The sequence below is a fragment of the Pseudomyrmex gracilis genome, unplaced genomic scaffold (genome assembly GCF_002006095.1).
Source record: "Pseudomyrmex gracilis isolate BER0280 unplaced genomic scaffold, ASM200609v1 scaffold_558, whole genome shotgun sequence".
Taxonomy (NCBI): Eukaryota; Metazoa; Arthropoda; class Insecta; order Hymenoptera; family Formicidae; genus Pseudomyrmex; species Pseudomyrmex gracilis.
In genome coordinates, this window is record NW_018021142.1 from 6,088 (window position 1) to 30,448 (window position 24,361).

Here is a 24,361-nt window from a genome sequence, read left to right on the forward strand (position 1 = left end):
TATATATATATAAAAGTTATTTTAAAGTAAGCTAGAAGAATTAAATTAATCACGTACTCACATTATGTACAGACTCGATTATTGATCTTTTCGTGATTCATGTCCGTGAGTTCTGGTACCCTTGAATATTTAAAAGCTTAAACCACTAATCTTCTTTTAAGCACTCGATTATTCTGACGTTTAATACCTGTCCCGTTACTCACACACAACGTTAATGCTCAGAATCATTCTAACTACATGCTCAATCATTTTCTCTCTGTTTCGTAAATGCTACTAATGTCTAGTTCGTCACGAACTGTTTTTCTAAAACAACAATAAAAATATTTTAGCGACAAATAAAAGTAATTTTAAAATATATTGAAAAGCCTTGTTTTGCGTGTTTTTCTACTTATATTTGCGATTGTATTGTTTATTAGTTTTGGAAAAGTTGTGCGTACATTGTTTGTTTCCTCAAATTGTAACATAAAATTATGAGACTAATATATACATAACATTGTATACAAAAAATATATAAAAACAAGCTAATACAAGAAAACGAATAACATTTTACGTATATGCGCACGTACCAATAACATTTTATGTGCACTTCCAATTAATTAAAAATTTAGAACAATCAAAATAAAATAATTTCCACAGATGTTTTAATGTTAAGTGTTTTTAAAATTATTTATCTCTGTTTTCTGTGTTTCTTTTTTTATAAACATTTTTACAAGATATTAATAAGATTTTGTTCCGGATTTATTACTTATTAATTATAAAAATTAATTTGTCGCTTATAGAAGAGCTTCTATACAATCTTCTTGTAAAATTAAATCTCTACGCCACGCTATGATACTTTCATTAAAACAACTACAAAAAATAGAACTAGCTATGATTTTATCTTTGAAATAGCTATGCGATACGATTTGCATAGATAAAGGAGGCGGTGCGCTGCTTCAAAATCAATAAAAAAATAGGTTAAAAGACAAACTATGATATTAACGGCAGCAAACTATTACTCGGAAACTTTGTAGATCGGTAACGTCAAATCATTACAAATGAATGGAAAAACTTGGAACATAATCCATCTATCTTTACGACTTCGCCGAACATGTATCTTCTTTAAAATATATTTCTATAGCGAGACCGCGCGATTTATACGTAGCTTAACTCACTCTCTTTCGAACATTTGTGACAGTTGATTCGATAATGAGCATACACGCAAACTGTTCTTGTTTTTGAGATAATTACAGGAGCGGTATAAGAAAATCCAGTTTAATTTAACAGTTCGCGCGATATTTCTTGCCGCGCTTTCAATGAATATACAGCTTTACTTCCTGCATTCAAATCTTCTGGAGTGTTCAGCTATTGTTTGCCCGTTTGCATCCGTGAAAGCATCTGTTCTTCTCGCTCAGCTTTTACGTGAATTTCGGCAGAATTTCGACTGTAACTATAACACTGTTGCTGTTCTATTATTACAATGATTTATTCATTATTCCTGTAAAACGATCGCGCTTTAACACTGCGCATTTCGAGTGCTACGTTGCTTTCAAATAAACTAATTACAAAATATATTACTATTACATTTTATCTCAGTACATATATTTTGCAAATCTAAACAAAAATCGATATTCCCACGTAAAATATTTTGCACGTGTTTGAACTTAACGCAGAAAATAACAAAATTCAATTATTAAAAGTAAGTTTATACATTTGCAGTGCCGTTTTTCGTAATTTCGGGCACAGTATGTTTTTGTGAAATATCGTGTAATTTTTGCATCATATTTTTTGTGACAAAAATAATATTTTTTATTAAAATAATATTTTTTATTAAAAAAATAACTGATATTTTTTATTAAAAAAATAACTAATATCTAGAAAAGATTGTATAGATTTTACGGTACGAAAATTTTTTAGTTTTATTTATTTTATACTAGTAGGGAAGTGGCCAATTCGAGGCAATAACCAAATCTTCGGATCAATAAACTTCTTTATTTTTGTATAGTTTTTAACAAACGTTTCGACCTTTAGTTTGGGTCTTCTTCAGTGTACTACATATGACAATAAACAAATATATTAAACACGATAGACTGAGTTCTTCTTACATCTACGAACCTTCCTGTAAGTTTTCAAAAACCTTGTAATTGGGATTATGTGTTACGTTATTAATCCCTTGCGTTAGTTCTGTTTAATATATTTGTATACTGTCATATGTAGTACACTGAAGAAGACCCAAACTAAGAGTTGAAACGTTTGTTAAAAACTATACAAAAATAAAGAAGTTTATTGATCCGAAGATTCTGGTTATTGCCTCGAATTGGCCACTTTCTTACTAGTATAATATTTCACGAGAAAGAATACACAAGTTTTTTATTTTTATAATTATCAAATTTATTTTTAAAGTTTTTGTCTATTTTCAATAGAATTTGTGAGATGTAAAACACACATTTTACATCTCTTTTTTATGCGATTTTATGTATTTTTCAAAAATGTCAGCTTAAAAATACATTCTCTAGTTAAATTTTACGAGTTTGAGATAAAACATTTCTTTCTATGCTTATTATATTTAATACTGAAAATATATTCCGTATCTCTTTCTCTATGTTAATAGCTAATTATATAATCGATATCTTGTTAATAGTTCTAGGTGCAGATGCTGTTGCGACAAATCCAGCAGCTGCGGCACCAGAGGATCCAGTTTGGATAAAACACAGAACTGACTCGCGAAGGTATGTGCATATTTTATACTTTATTTAATATTAATGATGACAAGGTATAAGGTTTGCGTACATAAATATAACTCTTATTACTATTATATACTTACATTATTTGTCCGCTCTCAATTTAATTTTCGCCTCCAAAATATCATACTTTGTTTGTATAACATCAAAATTATATATCTTGCGATAATTAAATTTCATAATTAGACTGTTTCTTTGCTGCACAACCACAATTTTTTATAATATTACAATTTATATATAAAAATGTTTTCATTATTTTATATAATTAAAATTCTCACTAGGAAGAAACTTTATATCATGTTAGGAAATAAAATAATTAATTAATTTTTTTCGTGATATTTTTGTTAGTAATGAAAAAAGTAAAACCACAATAAAAAGTTTTATATCTACGCGAATATATAATACAAGTAAACAATTATTAAAAAATAATTATTTCTACGTGCGTATCACAGTATTTGCGCGATAACATTTTGAAATACTGTGTGCAGCTAAAGAGAACAGCTCATATTGCATAAATAGTAGTCGCAGTAATCGTACTGATTTCTAGTACGAAGCATTAGTATAGTAAGAGTAAATTACCAGCTCGGCTTTCACAGACTATTAGGCTGTCACGTTGAAATGAATGCGTGCACCGGTTTATGATTTACATACGCTAGCTACGATAGTTAATTGCGATCAATTACTAACGAAATAATTAACAAGATAATTAAAGAAATAGTTTTTCTACTTTTGTTTTTATAATAAAAAAGGACATATAATTTTCTAATAACGGGGATAAAAGAGACAACACGGATAAAAAAGTTATGACGTGTATATTTCTATATATATAATATGTATAATTACGTATTTATTTTGCCACATTATATGTAACACACAAGTAATTTGCATACATTTAAACGTATTCTGAACTGTTCTTCGTACTTTGAATTTTAAGTAGTTGTAGAACCAAGAGAATTATATTTTGAATTAAACGTTCAAACAGACATTTCTCTCTTCTGCTTTATGCAACTTGCTTAAACAAAAAGTACTATTTTATCCCTTGAATTAGCGCAATATACAATTTTCGCGACTTAAACTTCAAAGTTTGTAATGAAAGCTTAATGCGTGCTAATGAGAACGACGTAAAATTATAATTTGGCAGTTATAACGAAAGAGCGATCGATAAAAGCTGACATGTAACGACGTCACTTATTTATAAATATTTCAACAAAGCGAATTTAGTACGAGAGAAATTTCTTCTTATTAAAACAGTTACCCGTAAAAAATCAATATACATTTCCTAAAAAGTTTTAAAATGATTTCAACAACCACGTTTAAATCACATTTATTTTACAGTATTTTTTGTCATATATTTAATATAATAATATAAGATTAATAAGTTTTTTGAGAATGTCAAACATATGTTTGTACACGTACAAAAGAGACATATAAAAAAGAAATGTGTATAATTACGCGCGCGCGTGCTTACATTATAATTATCCAAATATTACAAACAACATCGAACTCTTCGTCAGTTCTTATCCTCATTTACAAGTATAAGAAAGTAAATAATCTTCTCTTAAAAAAGTCACGATAAAATATATCTATTACGCTTGTGAACTTATTGTTATTGCCAACTTATTGTTACCAATTAACATGATTGTGTGCAAACCTACAACCGCGTTCTAACCGCGTTTGTTTTGCTCTCGATGAAAACGCACAGAACAGGTTAATGTTTATAGTATCATCTGTAACAAATACGTCATTTTCACGTAATGCGCATAATTAGGTATAATATTTGATTCAAATTATGACAACGTCCTCTTTGGACTGCAGCTTCTCGCACATCGTTCGCACAGTATTCATTTTGAACGTTTGAATCTGGCTCTCTGCCACGCTCGGTCGCCATCTGAGAGAGGTCGATTTGCAACGACCTGAAAGCAAATCAAAGTGCGCAGAATCAAATATTCGCTGAAATCGTCTTCTTGTGGCTAGATCGTGACCTACGTAAACACACCGCGAAAGATAATTTTTTGCAGTTCCGCATATTGCGAGAAATTATTTGAATTGTGTTTTTAATTTAATACCCGCATTAGACTCCAATTAGACTTCCATTATTTTTTCAAACTAATTATACGCGCGCGCGTTATACGTAATTTTGTCACAATAGATTCACATCGTCGCGTAATTGCATTTGTCGTTTCTTTTTGAGAATCATACAACTTGATCGGAATCATAAATTGCGACGATCACACTATTGCTTGAAGTCAGAAAAAAGAATGACAAATAAGCGCGCAAATTGACTCATGCCAGGTCGATCTTTTTTTATCACACCGGTTTTATCTTAAAAGCTTTTGATACTTCCTCTGAAACTTTTTCTGATCGCTGAAAAAGTTTGTGGACGAATTAGTCACCCGCCAAGAGAAGAAGTTGAAATACCACGGATAGTTGACGCAAAAATATAGCGCGGTGATTTAAAAAACTTATGGCTTCCACTTCACAAGATCTTACGATAACATTTTTCAACATAAGTGTGTCGCATCGCGCGCTAAATAAAATATGTGATAAAATACTTGCCTTGCAAGTATGCGTACAACGCGTGCACACAACGGTAATAAAAAAAAAAAAAAAAAAATGTCACCTCTTGCTACGCAATAAAAGCGCTGCAGACGGGTGAAATATTACAAGGGAGTGAAACGCGACCGAAAAAGTTGCTTTTTTGTTTTGATTTATATCAAAATAGTTTCGAAATAAAACTTGACTAAATTTTTATTAAAGAAATCGGAGTACAAGAGAAGAAAACTAAATTTACACAGTACACTGAGAAGTATATGTTTGTTCTGGCACGCTTATTTGCCGATTATATTAAATGTCAGCCACGTGCGCGCGCGTGGCGAAATTTTTCACTCGCGACTTCATCCGCGAATGTCAATTTATGTATTTTGTTTGCTCTTGACGCGTGTGATATTTAATTTTTACAGCTGACGTTTTCTCGCTATTAATATGCCTTAATTTTCTTAAGCTGCGAGAGAAAAATATTTGTTTTCGATTTCTCATTAAATGGAAATCTCATTATCATGAAATTGCGCGAATAAAACCTCACAAACACATTGATATTATTATACGTTTGTGTTTTCTTCAGAAATCTTCACTCACTTTTGCGTCAGCGGGATTGACTTTCATTACAGATGTGTCATTCTCTCTATTATAAGAAGTAAATTAAAAAAAAATGTCCGAGAAAATTGCAAGAAGAGAAAGTTTTTTTGACTCTCAAGTTCGAATGTCATATTTTCAAAGGCGATTGAGCACAAATGAAATATACCCGCTATTCATGTGTTCGGACGACTTTTCTATCTCGCTCTCTTTCTATACAGCCACAAAGTTCTATTGATAAGTTTGCGACGGCGGTGTACGTACGGAAAGTAAATAAAGTGATGCGTAGAAAGTTCCTAGATACTTTATCCTCTTACGTATAAAGTGCTATTTTCGAAAGAGTAGAAATAAACGATTTAAACTCTTTGTAGTCACGGTAAGTCCTTTGCGTCACGATCGTTCGTTCGAATTCTTTGAACGGGAAATCAGATCGGTCGATTCCGTCTGTCCAATCTTTCGGACGATGTAATTCGGTGATATAACAAGACTCCGTAACGATATTGCGTGTTGTCTACATGCAATCGATTCGACACCATTTCTCTGTGACAGTTCTCGAAATGATCGCGCACGAACACGCCGCACGAAAAATAATATTCTTTCAAAAAACTGAAATAGAATAAATAAACTAGACGTCTGAATAATTTTTTCTCGAAGTAACATTTTCCGTCGATTTCTTTCTTAAGCGAAATGCTATGCGGATATATTTTTCAATCGAAGGAAACGGACAAACGACATCGTGCCGCCAGATATCTCGTACAAATCTTTAAACGATGTGATTCCCGTTGCGATATAACTCGCTTACTGCAAGCAGTAAGCGAGTGCACAAAAAGATTTCACGTGTTGTGCATAAAATGAGGAATTGCAATGAAATTTGTCGTCGATTTGTCGAGTACCGCCGCTTATCGCCAAGCAAGATAAGTACTCACCCGAATTGCATACTGCGAGTCCCGAGCGTTGAAGCGTCGCCAATTCTTGCATCTCGCCGCGCCGCACGTTCGTTCGACCCATCACGCAGTAACATTTACAAATTATCAGTTCAAAATAAACGCGAAACCTGCAACAGAATTAACAAGCAGCATGTGACGCGTCGCACTCGTCAATAACTTTTGTTCATCCTCTGAATCTCAAAACAGTAGAATAAACGTGCAGAACAGTGAGCGGATATGCGCGCTCATTGCTTTTGCATATAGATAACATTATAAATAACATTATATGGATAAAACACTAAAAAATTTAAACAAAGTCAAGAGGATTACGCTCGCAGTAACAACAAACAAGATAGATAAAAGGTCAAAATTGAGCAAATATAAAGTTGGTGAATATATATTAATCAAAATTTAAAAACTTTAAGCTTTACGATATTTGATGTTTTACGATATTTGATATTTTACGATATTTGATATTTTACAGTATTTTAGATTGTTTCTAAAAAAAATATTTTTGTCTTTTGTTTGGTTTTAATGATTACAACGTATTAGGTATTTTTTTATTTACGTGATCGAAAAGAATAACAAAATGTAAACTCTGACTTTTACAAATCTAGACAAACAATTTGCTTTCTTGTGTGACTTGGAAAAATTTCCTTCCTCATTCTCTTTCTCTTTCTAGTTCAATGTCTTGACAATGTAACAATATTCTTTCGTTGAGATGAGATACGAAAAAGTTTTGGTTTTCTCGGGACGGTGTAAACATGATTCTGAATTTATATGAATCTCTTTCTCGTATTGTTAGTGGAAAACTTTTATACAAATATAAATGTAGTATATATATATATATATATATATATTTGCAGAAGATATTATAAATAAAGTGTTTATATATTTATAATAAAACGGAACATATAATAATAATTTTAGAAAGATGATGCATTTATACATATCGCTGAAAGAATTCTATTCTCTTGTTTTCTTCTATGTGCAGTTTCCATCTTCTGTTTGAAGTGATAGCCACTTGATAGTGAATAATTCCTTTAAAATAAAACAAAGTTTTTAAAGCAAGCGAGCGTAAGGAATCTAAAAATACTATTTCTTCCTTGTATCAGTATGTACTGATCGAAGATTGTATCTCAACATTTATACAGCGAATCAATCATACAGTGTTAAATGTTATTTATTGATAATAATGTTGATAATGTTATAATATCTAGTATATTTCCATCTTTCAATAAAGAAAAAAGATACGTTCTTATATATAAATCTTATCATATAAAACATATAAGTCATAACAATGTATTTTAGTAAAAATTATCTGGTTCTGATTTTTTGCAATATACGATTTAAAACATAATAAAGATTATTATAAAAGTCACAAAATTACAATAATAATGCATGAATTTTACTATGAAATTCATGTGTTTTTATGTCAAAATTCAAGTATACATCACAACATAAATGTAAATATTTTTGAAGAAAATCAATGATATTCAATTACACATTTGTGACTGTTGCGCGATTGCACAATATCATTTTAATAGCACGATAATGAAGTTCACGGAGCTCTGCAGCGGGCGTTATGAGCGGTTGCAGTGGTTGTTGAGTATGCAATGATGGGAAATGCAAATATTGCGCACGATGTTATTGTGTTTTCATAACAAGAGATGTCAGACCACAAATTTAATAAATTTGCCGACGCAACCACAAGACATTAAGAAATGTTACGCATTTGCATACATAGATTTTTAATAAAATGTTAAAATCGTTACATCTTACATCTATTCACCGTAATATTAATCGATAATTTTGATTGACAATAAAGTATCATTTACCGAAAAATAACAGTACGTATGATTTTCTTGCTTAATTTAAAAAACGAAACTTTTCTATAAATTTTATGAACAGTTGAACACTTTGAACTATAAATACTAAAGTAATACTTGCCGTTTATAAATTTATATAATAATTTAACATTATTTTTGCAAAGAGAGCAGAAATAAAGTATCTCACTCATTTCTCTCGTTCTCGTGGATAATTATTGACAGTATGTGCAGAAAGCAAGCTGGATATCGGGCTAATAAGGATGTAAGTAATACTACTATATAGATCAATAACAAGAAGTCTTCAGGGTGCAATGAAACAGAAGTAAAATATCTGATAACGATGATCATATTGCGTCTGATCGGTTTTCGAGGTAAAAAGACTTTTAACGAATACCGGCAAAATACCAGAACGGTCGCTATATAATCGATACGTAAATGTTTAAATGTGTAATTAAAATGGAAACTTTATATTCAACTGCAAAGGATCAATGTTCGTTATCATGCAAGGAATGCAATTATAAAAAATTGAATTCTTGTGTGGATACATAGATCTAAAAAAAAGAAAGTTTGTGACAAATTTATAAGATTTAAAGATTAAAAAAACAAAATAAACAAATTTATAAAACTTAATTAACAATGTCACACATAAATTCCGTGCAATTAAATAATATACTTCATTTATATCAGCCGTTAAATACATTACTTAAATGGTCGGTTAAATCATTAATTGTTTCTAATAATAAACATTTTATTCGATTTATGAAGAGACGTCACCGTGGATATTAATAGCTCCGATTAAAGCACAAGACGATTAATATAAGTATTATTAACTTACTATCTCTCTCAGTCTCTTCGAGAGAGTAGTTCTTAATACTTGTGTTTTCTTACGAATATTAATTTTGTCAGGATCAGATAATTTTACTTAAAAGTTGGCAAAGTTTGAAAATAAACATATTTTGGACGATAAAGCTCGAATTGAGTTTTTATCTTTATCTTGGGATTGTCACACTGACTGTGTGTTTTATCATATCTCGAGTTGTCCAAGTTTTCAAAGTAATACATTTTGATTGGACGTTACTGGAGCTCAAGTCAATTTCGTTTAATGCATCGGACTTGAAGTTCAGTCGGATTAATCGCTGAGCCAAAGATTGGCCCATCTGCACTTTTTTACACGTCATCGCGATAATTCCACTGTGACATATCGATGTGTATTGCGATCTTATTTCGCAGCGAACGTTAATTTCGAAATTGCTTCTCTCGTTAAAGTTATCGATTTTCAAATACGTGTGATATTGCGGAAACTTACGTTTTTCTGAGAAGTATATTGAGTTCATATAGCTGAGCGCTACAAAAATATCACGCATATCGGATATTTAGATCGCAAATTTACATAAACGTTTCCACCGATATCTTTTCTATCAACACAATATTAATAACGTCGTTAAATTAATTCAAAAGCACATAAGTTATCACATAAAGTTATCGCGTTTCGCGTCCACATAAATCAATTTCTTAATTTCGCGTATTTTAATCTGTAAAAATCGAAATACGTCGCTGCAAAGTAATAAATAAAAACTAAAATGTTGACAATAGCATGAATATTGTGTACCTGTTGTTCATCCAGTAATATATGATCGGATTAACCATAGAATTGGACATGGCGAGCCAGTAAAAACTCAAGTACACGTGTTGCACGTAACTTTTTTCTACGAAGGAACGATGATGATATACAAAAATAAAAAATCCTTGATACGGCATCCAGCACACTGCGAATATTATCACTACAATGATAAACATTTTTACAACCTGCAACACATCAAAAGAATATTAAGTGAATGTTACATACATCATTCGAACTATTGTCCTTTTTTTATTATGACAAGTTAATACATATGGATTTTTTTTATTAGATTCTTTTTCTCTTTGTCCGTTTTTTTTCTACATATATTAAGTACACGTCAAAAGTGTGTATATTTAGTCAAATTTAGGAAACAATTGTGTGATAGCAGGAATAGAGTTGCGTGCAAAACTCGCTTACACGATCGCAATTATTTGCATCTAATTCCAAAACTTATATCCCAACAATATCCGTTGTTGCGTGCACTGTTAAGCGAGAATATTAAGGAGGACTTAATAGAGAACCATTGTCCTCAAGTCCTCTATGCTTATAGACAACATTCGTGTTGTGTTCGCGATCAAGTATTGATTCGATATCGATAAAACAGGTTTGAAGTTAAATGCAAAATGCATGAGGAACTAGTTATTTACACAAATAACTATTTTTTCGATGTTACAAAAATTTGTTTTGATCTTTGAACATGTGCAAGTAAACGGTAACGTAAATAGATAAAATATGCGTTGTACGAAGAACGATTGATAAGTATTCAAAATGAAAAGCTAAACAAGAATTTATCGAGTTGTAATAATATTTATTTTTTTATTATAGTCTCGATTGCAATTATTTTTTCAGAAACTTTAAGATATATTTGAAAGAGTCTGTTTATTTACATCGGTGTGCAAACCAACATTTCAGATGTTTATCGTACAGATGTTTTGCATGCATGTTACTTGTGTCAGTGTGGAACTGCAAACTGCACTGCGTGTTAGTGACAACGTCAGATATCAGATAGAGCGTACCTTGCGTTTCGAGTTTATTGATTCCTTCTGATTGTGTGTCTGTTCGCCGATAGATTGTGAGCCCCATAATTTTCGTCCCATGCACGAGTAACATACAATCATCACTGTCATCGGGATCAGGTACGTTAACAAGAGGAACAGGATATTGTAGCTACGGAAATAAATAATTTATGTGAAACACGCGCGCGCGCATAAAGAATGCCGCGACCGATTACACTAAGTTTTATTGAAGTCGTAACTCGTTTCATAAGAGATAACACACCCGGCTTGAGCTACGATGATTACTCAAGAAGGCGGGACGGGGAATTTGTCTTTATTAACTAAAGTGCATTTAAGTTTTAAATACTGATATATGTGTAATACTCATGTGCGCATGGTAATAGTTGTGCGCGACCGAATTGACAGTATGTACGTATGTACTTCGCAGATATTTAAGATTGTATTCAGGGTAAGATCTCAGTCAAAAGTTTAAGAAACATAGCGTAAACCGAAGCTATTTTAATATTTAGATAATAATTGTTTGCTAGAAAAGTATTATTTGTATTAAAATAAGTTTAAAAAAACTATTTATTATACTTTTAATGACTAGGAAAAAGTTTTTACGTATATTTTGTGTGTGTGTGCCATTTTAATGTTCACTTTTGATACTTTTGAGTAGGATTATACTCTACTTGCAACATAAGATAAATAAAAAACTGGAAATGTATTAATCATAAAAGTTCGTTAAAACGTAACAATTGATGTATACAATTACAAATATAATTGTTTTATGTATATTAAATATATATTTTTATTAATAAGAAAGTTAAAACAAGGTCAAAAACGAGCAAGCAAGTAGGTTGTATATTATACTAACTTCAAATAATATATTATAAAATCGCTAACATACGTGAAACGTTTCGGACTCACAACGGAGCCTTCTTCAGTCACAGTAAAAACATAATAAACGCAATAACAGAAACAGATATATAATATATTCGCAGGAAAAGTAGTAAAAACATAATAAACGCAATAACAGAAACAGATATATAATAAATTCGCAGGAAAAGTAGTAGTTGTAGTAAAATGTCATACGCTAAAATTGATCCTCACGGTTGTTCATTATAAAAAATTGAGTCATTCAGACTTTATACATTATTGTCATGACTCAATTTTTTATAATGGACAACCGTGAGGATCAATTTTAGCATATGACATTTTACTACAACTACTTTTCCTGCGAATTTATTTTTATCTGTTTCTGTTATTGCGTTTATTATGTTTTTACTACTTTTCCTGCGAATGTATTATATATCTGTTTCTGTTATTGCGTTTATTATGTTTTTACTGTGACTGAAGAAGGCTCCATTGTGAGTCCGAAACGTTTCACGTATGTTAGCGATTTTATAATGTATTATTTGAAGTTAGTATAATATACAACCTACTTGCTTGCTCGTTTTTGACCTTGTTTTAACTTTTTTATTGTTATATCTACGAGCGTTTAGATTTTTCTTTATTATATTTTTATTAATTTTAGCAAAATATAAATTTATATTTTATGTGATATTCTCGAAATGACTATTTTTTCGAGTGGAATTTGTTTTTAAGATATTTATTAACAACTGCAAAAAATTTCAAAAAATTACGGCATATCTACATCTACAGTTATTTTTTAATTTATATCAGAATATCGTGAAATCCCATAAGAACTCGTGTTAAATTAAAATCGTATTTTTTTAAACAAGACTCGAAAAGGAGCTGAGATTTTGCACAATGTTTTTTTTTTATATTATCTACTGGCAAAATTTGAATAATCTGGCATATCTTTTATCTCACCCTGAATACAATCTTAATACGCATATACGTGCGTTGAAAGCCGCGATCAGTCAGGAATACGATAAAAATACGGATAAAAGTTTTATTTAAAAAGTGTCTTACATGCTTTACGTGATAATTGATGTAACAAGTGTGCTCATAATTTTCTCGCTGTAAAATAATTCGACTATTGTTCTCCCGACAGTGGTGCAATTCCAACCTTGTTGTCCTTGCGAACACTTACGATCTCTAGTTTCCAAGCGTATCAAGCGCGAAAGTCGCGCAGGTAACTTAAATTTCACATAAGAGAAACATTCTGCGAGATTACTCGGAACACAATACACGAGATGGAACTTCGCGCAAAGAATGTCATTCTCTCTGCTGAAATGTTTTAAATTACCCTATTATATGTAGCAAAATTGTTGTATCTGTTGTTAAATAAACCTCTCGCAGAGACGTCCGTTTGTAGACGTATCTTGGAACAGAGAGAAGCATCCACTTCGACGTAACTTCGGTGTTGCGCAATGTTCGCGGGGGAAATGTATCGAGATAACAACAGTAAGAATTTCCGGACTGTCTGAGAAATGAAAGCTTCAAAGACATAAGTTCTGATTACGCGATACATATGTACTAAAGATGTTTATTTACAAAGCTGTTATTTATCTATATAATTTGGAGTCTTTTTTTCAATTCAAGTGTTTCTCACGGTTTAGAGGATCTTCAACGACTGAGTTTTTTTTAAATTCTGATGCTCACTATAGAGATAAATGTCTATATTTATTTTTTTGCAATTTTTATTCCATTATCTATTTCTCATTCTTCATTTTCTCGCGGATTTTTGTCACAAATAAAAAAGAAAAACTATCCCGAACTTGATTTTCTTCTTCAAATTGACTCTCATATGTGTTTATCGTTCACCAAAAAACCAAGACGGTTTTAATATTGACTTCTCTTTTACTAGTTCTTTCTTTCTACTTTTCTTTTTACACCGAGTGGCGTATAACGTGCTTCGAAATAGATCTCGTTTTAGAAACATCTACAGAGACTATCAGCACGTTTATCTTAGTTTTGTGGCTGAACTCTTCACCGGCAAATCGTTATTCACTTACGTGGTTCTTTTATTCACCGTTCTAAATTTGCAAACTTGGTATTGTGTTTTATTCCGAATATATTTTTTAAGTACAAAAAAAACCAATGGTTTATCTTACCAAAAGTGTGGTTTTCTCTTTCGATCAGTTTTCTAGATAAAGTTTCTCAAGACTAACATAATGAATAATAAAAAAGTAAACTACGAGATCGCAAGTTAATTAATTAATTCACTTGTGTTAACGATTTTTTGTTATCTCAGTATTTTGCGCGAGAATGAGTTATGGTAAGCAACCGAGTTATAGAACTGTAATTGCTAATGATCCTTATCAACGAAAACAATAGCGCCCATGACAATAGATCAGAACGCAAAACGCCTTAATTAGGTCAAACTACTCTCTTATCCGTTCCCCCGGTGGTATGTTGATAGCAGATGTATAGCAATTTTCTGTCCTATCTTCTTAGGGCAATCGTCGATTCAATCTCGTTCTCATTCGTAATGGATCGACGACTGTATATATACAGTTTATACAGAGCTTTTTTCTGCACGCGATTTCATGTGCAGAAACCGTTCCTATTATTAAAGTGTCTAATAGCGTCAATTTCTCGAACGCACAAACTCGCTACAAAAAAAAACTTGTGTAAGAAAAAATTCCGGGAAAACAAAAGCTCACCAATATTCCGTTCGGCTGTTTAAATAGCCACCATCAGGCCACGATAGATAGCAAGAAGTTCTGGTCGATCCTCTATACCTGCACAAAATGAAAATCACACAATAAAATCACCGATCTGAATAGTTCTGAATAGATCTGAATAGAAAGTCAAATATGTAGAACAATCTTAATACAATTGGCATATTTGATGTTGCGAGAAACAATAATAGAAAAAACTCGTTATATATGATCCGTTATCGAAATCCGTTATCGAATCCTCTAATTAAAGTTTGAAATATTGGTAAACTTATCAGTATGTGCATATGAAAAAATATCGGTACACATATCAATACATATGATGAATATGTATCGAAATATATCGGTATATATCGATATGATGAAAAAATTGAGAAATTCTTTAGGGTTCTTTTAGGAGGATAAAAATCATGATGAGGAGAAAATGTGTCGAGAGAAAGAGAGACAGATATGAAAAAGAAAAGTGTGTCAGTGCAAAAGCTTTTACGCAACATTGACCAGGTAAAGAAAACATAAAATAGATTTTGCGCGAAAGGAGATATCTTTGAAGATATAAATTTAAATAGCCATAAAACTTTCATGTGAAAAGAAAATGTAAGAATAATAAACAAACATTTAGGATTGTTCGATTTCCATGAAACGCCCTTCTAGAATAATCCGCTCGTTTTGTGCACGCAAGATTATATATGTGTATATATGTATATTTGCGTGTATTTCGATAGAAATTTAACACAGTTTCACGGAAAAAAAAAGTTAGCTCTCACAGCTAAAAATTAGGTTTGGTTCCTAAATTTTGGTAGTATTATGGACACCTAAGCTCTTAGTGCTACAAGACATACATATTTTGCTATTATGTCGACATATTTAGGAATATCAACAAACTGTTTCTATGTAATAGAAAATTTTATAGTTACAGCAGCAAATTCATTTCAGCAAACCGTAATTAGCTGTGGTAGAAACTATTTTTTTTTCCGTGATTGTATTATGTATAAGTTTGCTTCCTATATTGCCAGTGTTTTTAACTTCAAAATTTATGAAAAATTGTTTATTATGAAAAAAATCACGTTATTACTGTTTTAAAACTGTACTAACTGTAACTTACTAAAAAACTTACTAAACTAATTAACTGTACTAACTGTAAAAGAGTAGAACCGGCTTTGAAGAGTTCATCAAGAGAGATCAACTTTAGAATCGAACCAAACCAAGGCAAATATAAGATATGACTGTGAGATTTTTAAAACTAATAGTTTACTTTAAAAAATTTTTCAAACTGATTTTTTATCGCGAAAACAACGTTTATTTTTTTTGAAATTTTCGTTAAACTGCAAATTTGTTTGTATTCAAATGGTTTGTATTCAAATCATCTTGCAATCATTACAAATTGCAAACACGAAGAAAAGACACATAAATAAACAGAAACATTGGTATGCCGTGAAAAGATTTTTCTGTTTACTTAAGATGATAAGAAACTTAGAGAATCATCTCCTAAAGCGAGTATAAACTGTTGAACAAATAGAGTACATGAATATATTTGTAGATTTCTACATAAATCTAAAAACTGCAAGAAATTGTAAATTATTACTGTAAAAATCCTTCAATTTCTGTTAATAGAAAAATTATATAACTCAATTAACGTTAGACTTAATTGAATAACATTTATGGTACTTTCCATTGCTTAACATGCGTGCGCGTAAATTTCCATGAAATGACTTGCAAAGATAAAATCTTAGTTTATATTTTATTCTGTGCGGATATCGACGCGGACGATACAAGAAGGTGGATTGTGCAGAAGCCATGAACTAAGTAATTGAGTCGCTACACGACAAAGAGGATTATGCTACGTGCATTTTCTTACAATGGCGCGTCTAAACGATCTGGCTTTTTTGCTCGTATAAACTAAAGGATATTCCTGAAGAGACACATGCTCTCCTAACTCCTTTTTTTTTCCCAAACACAACACAAATGTATAACTTTATAACTACAAAATTAGATCGCAAGTAATTATAACTGAATTGTTTTTCTTCTCTCGTCGAATGCACAAAAAAAAAACTACAAAAAATTAAATCACATTCGAAATTTTTTTTCACAATTACACAGTATAAGTGATTTGGCAATGCTCCCTGCCATGCGATGCAGCATCCTCGCGAACGTGACTGGAATCTCAGTCGCAACGTGATACATTTACTATCACTGAACGTGTCTCGAAACGGAGAATATGTTTGAGGAATATTCTGTGTCTTCTAAGATTGTTTTGTTATATAAAATATGTTTATATGTTATATAAAAAACAAAAACATAGTATTGACATTTTTCTCGGAAGTGTTGTGAGGAATAGTGTCACATGAGAATTATTTTCGATTACAATTTCTCTTATTTCACTATTTATTCTATTACTTTTTCAATTTTTTGTGCAAATATACAATAAAATAGAAAATAATTTTTGTGAAAAAAAAAAAATGTTCGGATTAATAATCCGCATTGGTTGAGGTTATACTTGCCTGCGCGATGTTGTTGTGGAATATAAAAGGCACGGAATTGCTAGTGCGGACGAGAAACTCCAGATTAAAATTAAAGTAATCACGGTTTTCTTGCGCGAATTACGATGCTGAAGAGGATACATAATAGCCATGTATCTGCAACAAAAGAAATAACGCTGCTTTCATATTCTCTACGCAGAGAATGACGTAGAAATTCTAAAAATAATAAGTAAGTTCTAGGAAACAAGAACTGTTTTCTTCTTACTGGTTAACTTATGCAAAGTCGACTTTTACGCGTATACGTATTTTGTTTTAATTATTTATTTGCATATGCCAGTCCATATTTAATCTAAGATATATATCAGATATTATCTGTAATGTGTGTAATTCAATAATTTTCAAATGCAATCACGCGAGAGAGAAATATAGCAATTTCACGCTATGCAATAGCGAATGTAATAAATGTGTAAATTGTTATTGCGAATTGTGTCGATATTTTAAATCAGAAACTCTCGTATGTTGAACGTAACGCCTCGTTCGTGTATAATTATCCAAAAGAGCCGAGATATATTATTGTAACAGTGTGCAATTAAAACTAATGTATAGTACTCAAAAAATACAAAAAAATATATTTTATAACAATATTAATACGTAATCTAGAGATCTTGCCGTAATTAAAAAATATAATAAAATACAAAAAAAATATAAAAAGAATTTGAAAAATTTTTAATTAAATTTTGATGTGCGCGATATATCACATCAAAGATACATTTTGAAACAAAATATATAGAATTCTGTAATTTTTTTTTTAAAATAGAAATATCATTGTTGACAATCTTGTGAGCGTACTAGAAAAGTAATGTTATAACGTTTAAGCTGATCGAAGTTGTCACCTGAGTGTAAAATAATGCAGTGTGTTAAATTATCGTGTGTCTGCTACAAACATTTATCCACCACACACATATACACACAAGTCTCTTATAATCAAACATCATTATGAACAATAACAAGGAATAACCAATTCTAATTAAACAAAATATAACTTTTAATTAATCTTTGCAGTTGGAATTATTTATTTAAATCTGACAGGTGCTATTTACACAATGAGATTTGTAATCAATATTTATATTGTTTAAATAGTAGAAGTGAAATTAATGCAAATATGATTTACACTCGCAAATCAAGTGTACAAGAAATCATTTATATGTCTATTTAAATACAAATACGCGCAATATGTTTCTTAAAAACAGAAACTATTTCATTGAAAGAACAATTTTTTTGAGTTACATCAGAGTAAAAACCACGCAATGTTAAACAAGATAAATTTTTATCTATTATACATCTATTATTTATTAAAATTTCAAACAATCGTTATTTATAAGACTCTTTGATGATGTTATTGAAATTCGCGCGCAACTATTTCCGGCTCGTCAATTAAACTCGCAAACATGAGACACGCAAATCAGAGGAAAAAATATCGGTTGTGCAAAGAGAATTTCGTGAATTTAATTACACGTTTCATAATATTTCGTTGACTATCGCCGATTGAGTTTCAACAGGGACACAATAATCATCGTACACATGTAAAATATACAGATCGTCTTCATTTGTCATGCAATAAAGTGCACTACACGCTGAGTTTCCAGCCAGGAAATTAAACTTGACAATTCCTTTTGCACTTTATGTTCTTCCGAGACAAACGCGAAGACTGGAGACGCGGGCGCAAATCTACAATAGAATTCCTCTTCGTACAAATACAATACGAACAAAGTCGGTGACGCTTCCGCGCTGGCACAGATTTAATCAAAGAAGCGAGAATCATCTTCAAATCGCTTCACGAAGATCTTATATAATTAGGCTTTTTTTTACACGAACTTTTATTAAGTAAGTTTAATTTCCCCAAGTCGTTCGGGCGACAATTGTTAAACACATGCATTTCAAAGTGGAATACTTTACTCTCTCTCTCCGTCGTCACATCAAGTAGCACGCATTGAGCAACAGCTCGTGTCTGCCCAATCATTCTACACGTGTGCAAATAATTAGACCTTCTCATCCTTTGTAACTCTAACGCGCTCTCTCCGTGTGTCGTTCGCGGAAATCTTCTCGTTTACTTTCAGTCGAACGATCATTTTAGGATCTCATTTTACATCAAATGTTCTACTATCCTCTTTATTATCAACTTTCGATCATACTCAAAAAATTCGAACGATAACCTGTTACTAACAACGTTTATTTTTCCGTGTAAAGAGATCGCGAGAAAAGAGATAAGTGCTGTAATTAAATTCTAAGACGAGAGAAAAAAAATTATTATAAAATTTCTATATAGTTTATTGTGTTCTCCGAAAGCGCTGCGGAGAAAAGCAGATAAATGCTGCCGTCACATCTCTCTCTCGTATTGTATTCCTGGAACAATAAGCGATGTCGACGAAACGACCGCATTGTTTTCCGCGCGCGTTTTTCGGGGGGTACACACTGAGATCAACCAGCTATTTCAGAATACCATCGAAATCATAAGGACGTTTGGTGACGTGCGTTCCGTTTGACGTCGCACGCGACAAGAATTATTTACGCGAAAACGGCTGCGTATATCGCACAGAGCTGTCTGCGGAAACGTATTAAGTCATTTGCCACAGTCGGTTGGCGCTAACACATGTGTGCGGCGCAGACGTAAAATTTGAGTATCAAAATCCGACGATAAGTGAGTTAAAGTTTTGTTTGCCAATATTGCGATTTTTTATTGTAAGTTAATATAAGTTGTTTTACGTTCACGTGTTATATTTTCTTTTTATATATATTATATAAATGTATATATATATTTTTTATTATCAGCAAATTATATATTATAAACAAATTACATTCTTGTTTATTTCCAAATTTTCACTATATTGAAGTATGTACTTTAGAATTTTGTTGAATTTTCCAACAATTTTTCTCTACAGCGCAGTATTTTCCGTATTTTTCTCTACTTGTCCGTGCGCACAATAATGCTGCAATATCGTTACTTGCAATATATTTATTAAACTCAATTCGCACAAATTTATCACTTATTTATTTATATGTTGCATTTTGCAATAAAAGAAAAACCTATATTTATTTCACTTAGTTTTGAGTTGTACAAATTTATCGATATAACGCAAAATGACGAGTGAGAAGATCGATTCCCCGCGCTAATATTTATAATTGACTCAATACTAACGCGGATCGATATATTGCGAGAGAGAATAATCTTGCGAGAGAAAAGTCAATATTAACTACGAACGGAATTGCGATTTTCTGCAATTGCAAGACAATCACATCGTCATCTCGTTAGTTCGCGCAAATCAAGCTTAATGCAATAATTGAAAAGAGAAACAGAGCAATTTCTTCGCCGTAATCTTTAAAAACTGAGCACACAACCGGCTTTATATCATATTTCTCAGTCAGTTGTTTACGGGTCAGTTAAATGTAAAGATAGAGAGATACGCAGGTGCGAAACGTTACGACAAAATGAAAGCCGCAAATCACAGATATATTCCATAATGAATGGTTAATGGGTATCGAATCTAATTTGCGAGACATCGAAGTCCTCGACCCACACGTTGTACAAACCGCAAGCACGTGAGAAGCATGTAGCCCTGTGGCACGAAAATCGGCTTCTAACTTCGATTTCTCTTCTGCCGACTCTCTTCGGCACGTAAAGAGCAAGCACGAAAACACATTACACAACTTTTGTTTGATGCGGCCTCAAAACGTTCAGGATAATCCACTTATGTCGCACTGTATCTTCATTGCTTTGGCACATAGGTATGCCGCGAACGAACACTTCTTACGTAGTATTACAACACAAAAATTGCCGCTACACGTTGTTCACAAGTGAGATAAAGGTTACGATTGAGTAAAAAATTAATTTGTCGTGTGTTACACTCTCTCGGAATTGCATGCACAGTTCTTTGTGCTAAAATTAAACCGCGCCGTAATCTTTTCGGGAGCGTTGATATTTTGCGCGGAAATTAATTTAATATAAAAATGCGCGTGACAAAATATCAAATTCCGAAATAACCCGGATGTTTTACACCTTCACCAGAAATAATAAATTGCGACCGTGTGATTTATTGTTAAATCACTTTTATTATTTCTAAATCATACTATTAATTGATTGCCGATTAAAAAAAGTTTGCTCTGTTGAAAACGCGCGGAAAACTATTATGGTTTTTTCTCGCTTCTGACATATGATATTCTCTTTTGCGTTACCGTGAAGTGATGTGTATAACTCTAACTCTCCCACACTAGTTTCACAATTTTGCTAACAAATTCAACACGTTTTTATTGATACTCTTGAAGTTAATAAGAGGAATTTCCGCTGAGCTAATAATTGGCGAAAATTTCTCTCGTTTAAATAATCAAGCGCGAAGTTCGTATTTTGCGCTAAGTGCAAAACGCAATTCTAAAGAGAATAAATCGTCAATTAGCAAAATTGACTTGTCAGAGAAATTGCTTAATTTACGCCGCTATTTCGTTTTGCTCGAAGTGTCAGCCCTAGACATATATTTTCGTACTTTAATATATCACATTTATTCTTATATATTTGGTGTGACATTTTCAAAGAGTCTAAGAATTGAAATGTTTAATCACATTTATTGTTTTAATTTTAATCAGAAATTTGAATAAAGCAAAAAATGTGAATGTGTAAAGTTTGGAACAACTCGAGAGGACAAATATATAAGTGTGTATGTGTGTGCGTGTGTGTATACATATATCTTTTTATAAATTAAACATGTATTTAAGATGGTGTTGCATTATCGGCATGTAATATTTCTCACGTGCTTTTTGTCTTTTCTCTCCTTCTATTCGCTTCGGTAACAACCATTTTAAAAGCCAGTTTTCTACATCAATTAGTTGTTCTCATTACATGCTTGTACCTATTCTTGGAATTTCGTATAACTTGTGCCTTGATTTTCGGCGATCAATTAACTTGACTGTTAAATAATTTGTATGAAACTTTGGAATTGTTTCTCTCTTGTTTTGTGTTCTTACTATACGAGTAATCGTTTAAAACAACTATAAAAGAGAAACAGATAAAAAAATACAAAAAAACTGTTATACGCATGTTTATTTTTTTGAAAATAATAATACGACTTACTATATTATGTGTTACTTGCTATGATTAAAATGTCTAAAGTCTTTAAAGTTTTGTTGTGTATAATTAATAAGTCGTCCCACGTAACGAGACTTACTATATAACGACTTAAAATATGATTTGCATGTAAATTACGACATACTCTGTTAGTTATTTCAAAATTTTGATATTAACCAGAAAAAAATAAAAAAATTATCAAAGAATTGTTTGCATTAAATGAAAAATGTATCAAATTACTGTGATGTACGAAGCAGAGACTTGCTGATATCGGTTTCTTGTACGTAAAAAGCTGTGATTAATTCAATCAATCTCCGTCTCTTTATTGCAACACAGTTTTTATTCACAATTAAAACTCCGATTAAATTTTCGTTTAATCATCTTTGATATCCCGGAAATTAAGAAAAAGAAGATTAGATTTTTTTCGCGTCACAAAAACGATGTTCACGCATAAAGGTTCGTTGCTGATAAAAACTTGTGAGGAGAGGAATAAGAGTGAGCCAATTAGCAAGATATTGACGTTTACGTGACAAAAAATAACATATATGTTCTAATCAATAAACGCGGTGAACGAATTTCCGCGATGAAAATGTACATAGGTAAACATGCAAATATTACGTAATTAGCAAGGTAAATAAACAAACTGTCATTTTGTCGTAACAGAAATTAGAGCGCGATTATTATATTAACTCGAGAATAATTGAAATGAGATTAAGAAGAGATTAGCAGGTTTACGATGTGTCCTCTCCTTATAAATATAGAAACCGTGAGAAGCGGATGACTATCTATGCCTGCGGTCTTTGCAGCTAAAATCGCGCCGATAGTCAAGAACAGTGGAATGACCGACCAACACGAATTTCGTATCTTATCTATTCCCTACGACTTCCGATCACGAGACTCATGTGTCTATAAATATCTGTAGATATTTTTAAGAAAAGAAGAAACGACGAGGAAAATCTAATATAGACACTACTTTTTTCTTATATTCTATTTCAAACAAATTTTGATCGCGATTATTATTAATAACAATATCTGAAGATTTTTTAATTTAATATTATTCAAATTTTAATAACTTAATCTTTAACGATAAGAAGATTAGACGCAGAATGTTTTTTTTTTAAATTGTTTTTAAGTTAGGAATGTATTTAAAAAAATGTTTTAGTTTAAATTATAATGTCGTAGGTTCTGTATACATGTCGTTGCGATAGGAGTCACGATGTAACAAGTTGATAATGCAATTTGTCTCTGGAAAAGCAGAGACAAATCCGTATTATATTTTACGGTGTGCGTTAAATCGCTGTGTAAGCGCGTTATCCTTCGACAAGAACAGATGTCGGAACGACGGTGTGTCGCGCAACTTCTCATGTTTTCCAGTAATAGATTCTCATTGTACCGGCAGCATTTTTATTAATAGCAACTTCCTTGAGCGGTAATACATTTGCACTGCGAGTAAACACTATCTTTTGTGCAGGTACATCACATTGATTAATAATGCCCGAGTACTTTACGTTAGGTACACATTAGTGTTGTGTGCACCTCCTGGCGTCTAATTTCGTGGCTTGACTCTGCACACACATAAAACACACGATTCAAAAGACTTCTCTCTTGAATTTACATTCGCAATTGAATTTACTGATTGTGAAACAAATTCAAAATCTGTTTCTCGTGTACAAACATTAAAAGTGTTGCAAACTATGACTAGAACAAATAGCTAGAAGAAGTGACTACCCGAGAAAAAATGGAAAATAATGTGATCATATAGAATTACTACTGTGATCAAAAAGTAAGGTGAAATTGTCATTTAAAACTCCCGGGCATTAGGAAGGCAGGTAATTTTTTTTTCCTAGGTTGGTAGGACTATCTATAATATTTTTCAAGCGTCTGTTTGTCAAAAGGTTTAATTATCTCCGAGTTACACGTGTTTTTGTAAACAATCAAAAGTGAATTTTTCGATTTTT

General features: G+C 31.7%; 1 protein-coding gene across 1 annotated transcript in view; it reads right to left on the bottom strand.

Annotated features, from left to right (window-relative positions):
- Positions 1-4,339: 4,339 nt before the first annotated feature.
- The window catches only part of LOC109861072 (tachykinin-like peptides receptor 86C), a 43,569-nt gene continuing 23,547 nt past the window's right edge, over positions 4,340-24,361 (bottom strand). Inside the window, exons 3-8 of the mRNA XM_020440577.1 lie at positions 17,312-17,446; positions 14,799-14,876; positions 11,245-11,395; positions 10,217-10,413; positions 6,779-6,906; positions 4,340-4,633 (exon numbers count right to left, since the gene is read on the bottom strand). Coding sequence (XP_020296166.1) covers positions 4,503-4,633; positions 6,779-6,906; positions 10,217-10,413; positions 11,245-11,395; positions 14,799-14,876; positions 17,312-17,446 — 820 coding nt within the window. The 3' untranslated portion in view covers positions 4,340-4,502. The remainder of the gene's footprint in view (positions 4,634-6,778; positions 6,907-10,216; positions 10,414-11,244; positions 11,396-14,798; positions 14,877-17,311; positions 17,447-24,361) is intronic.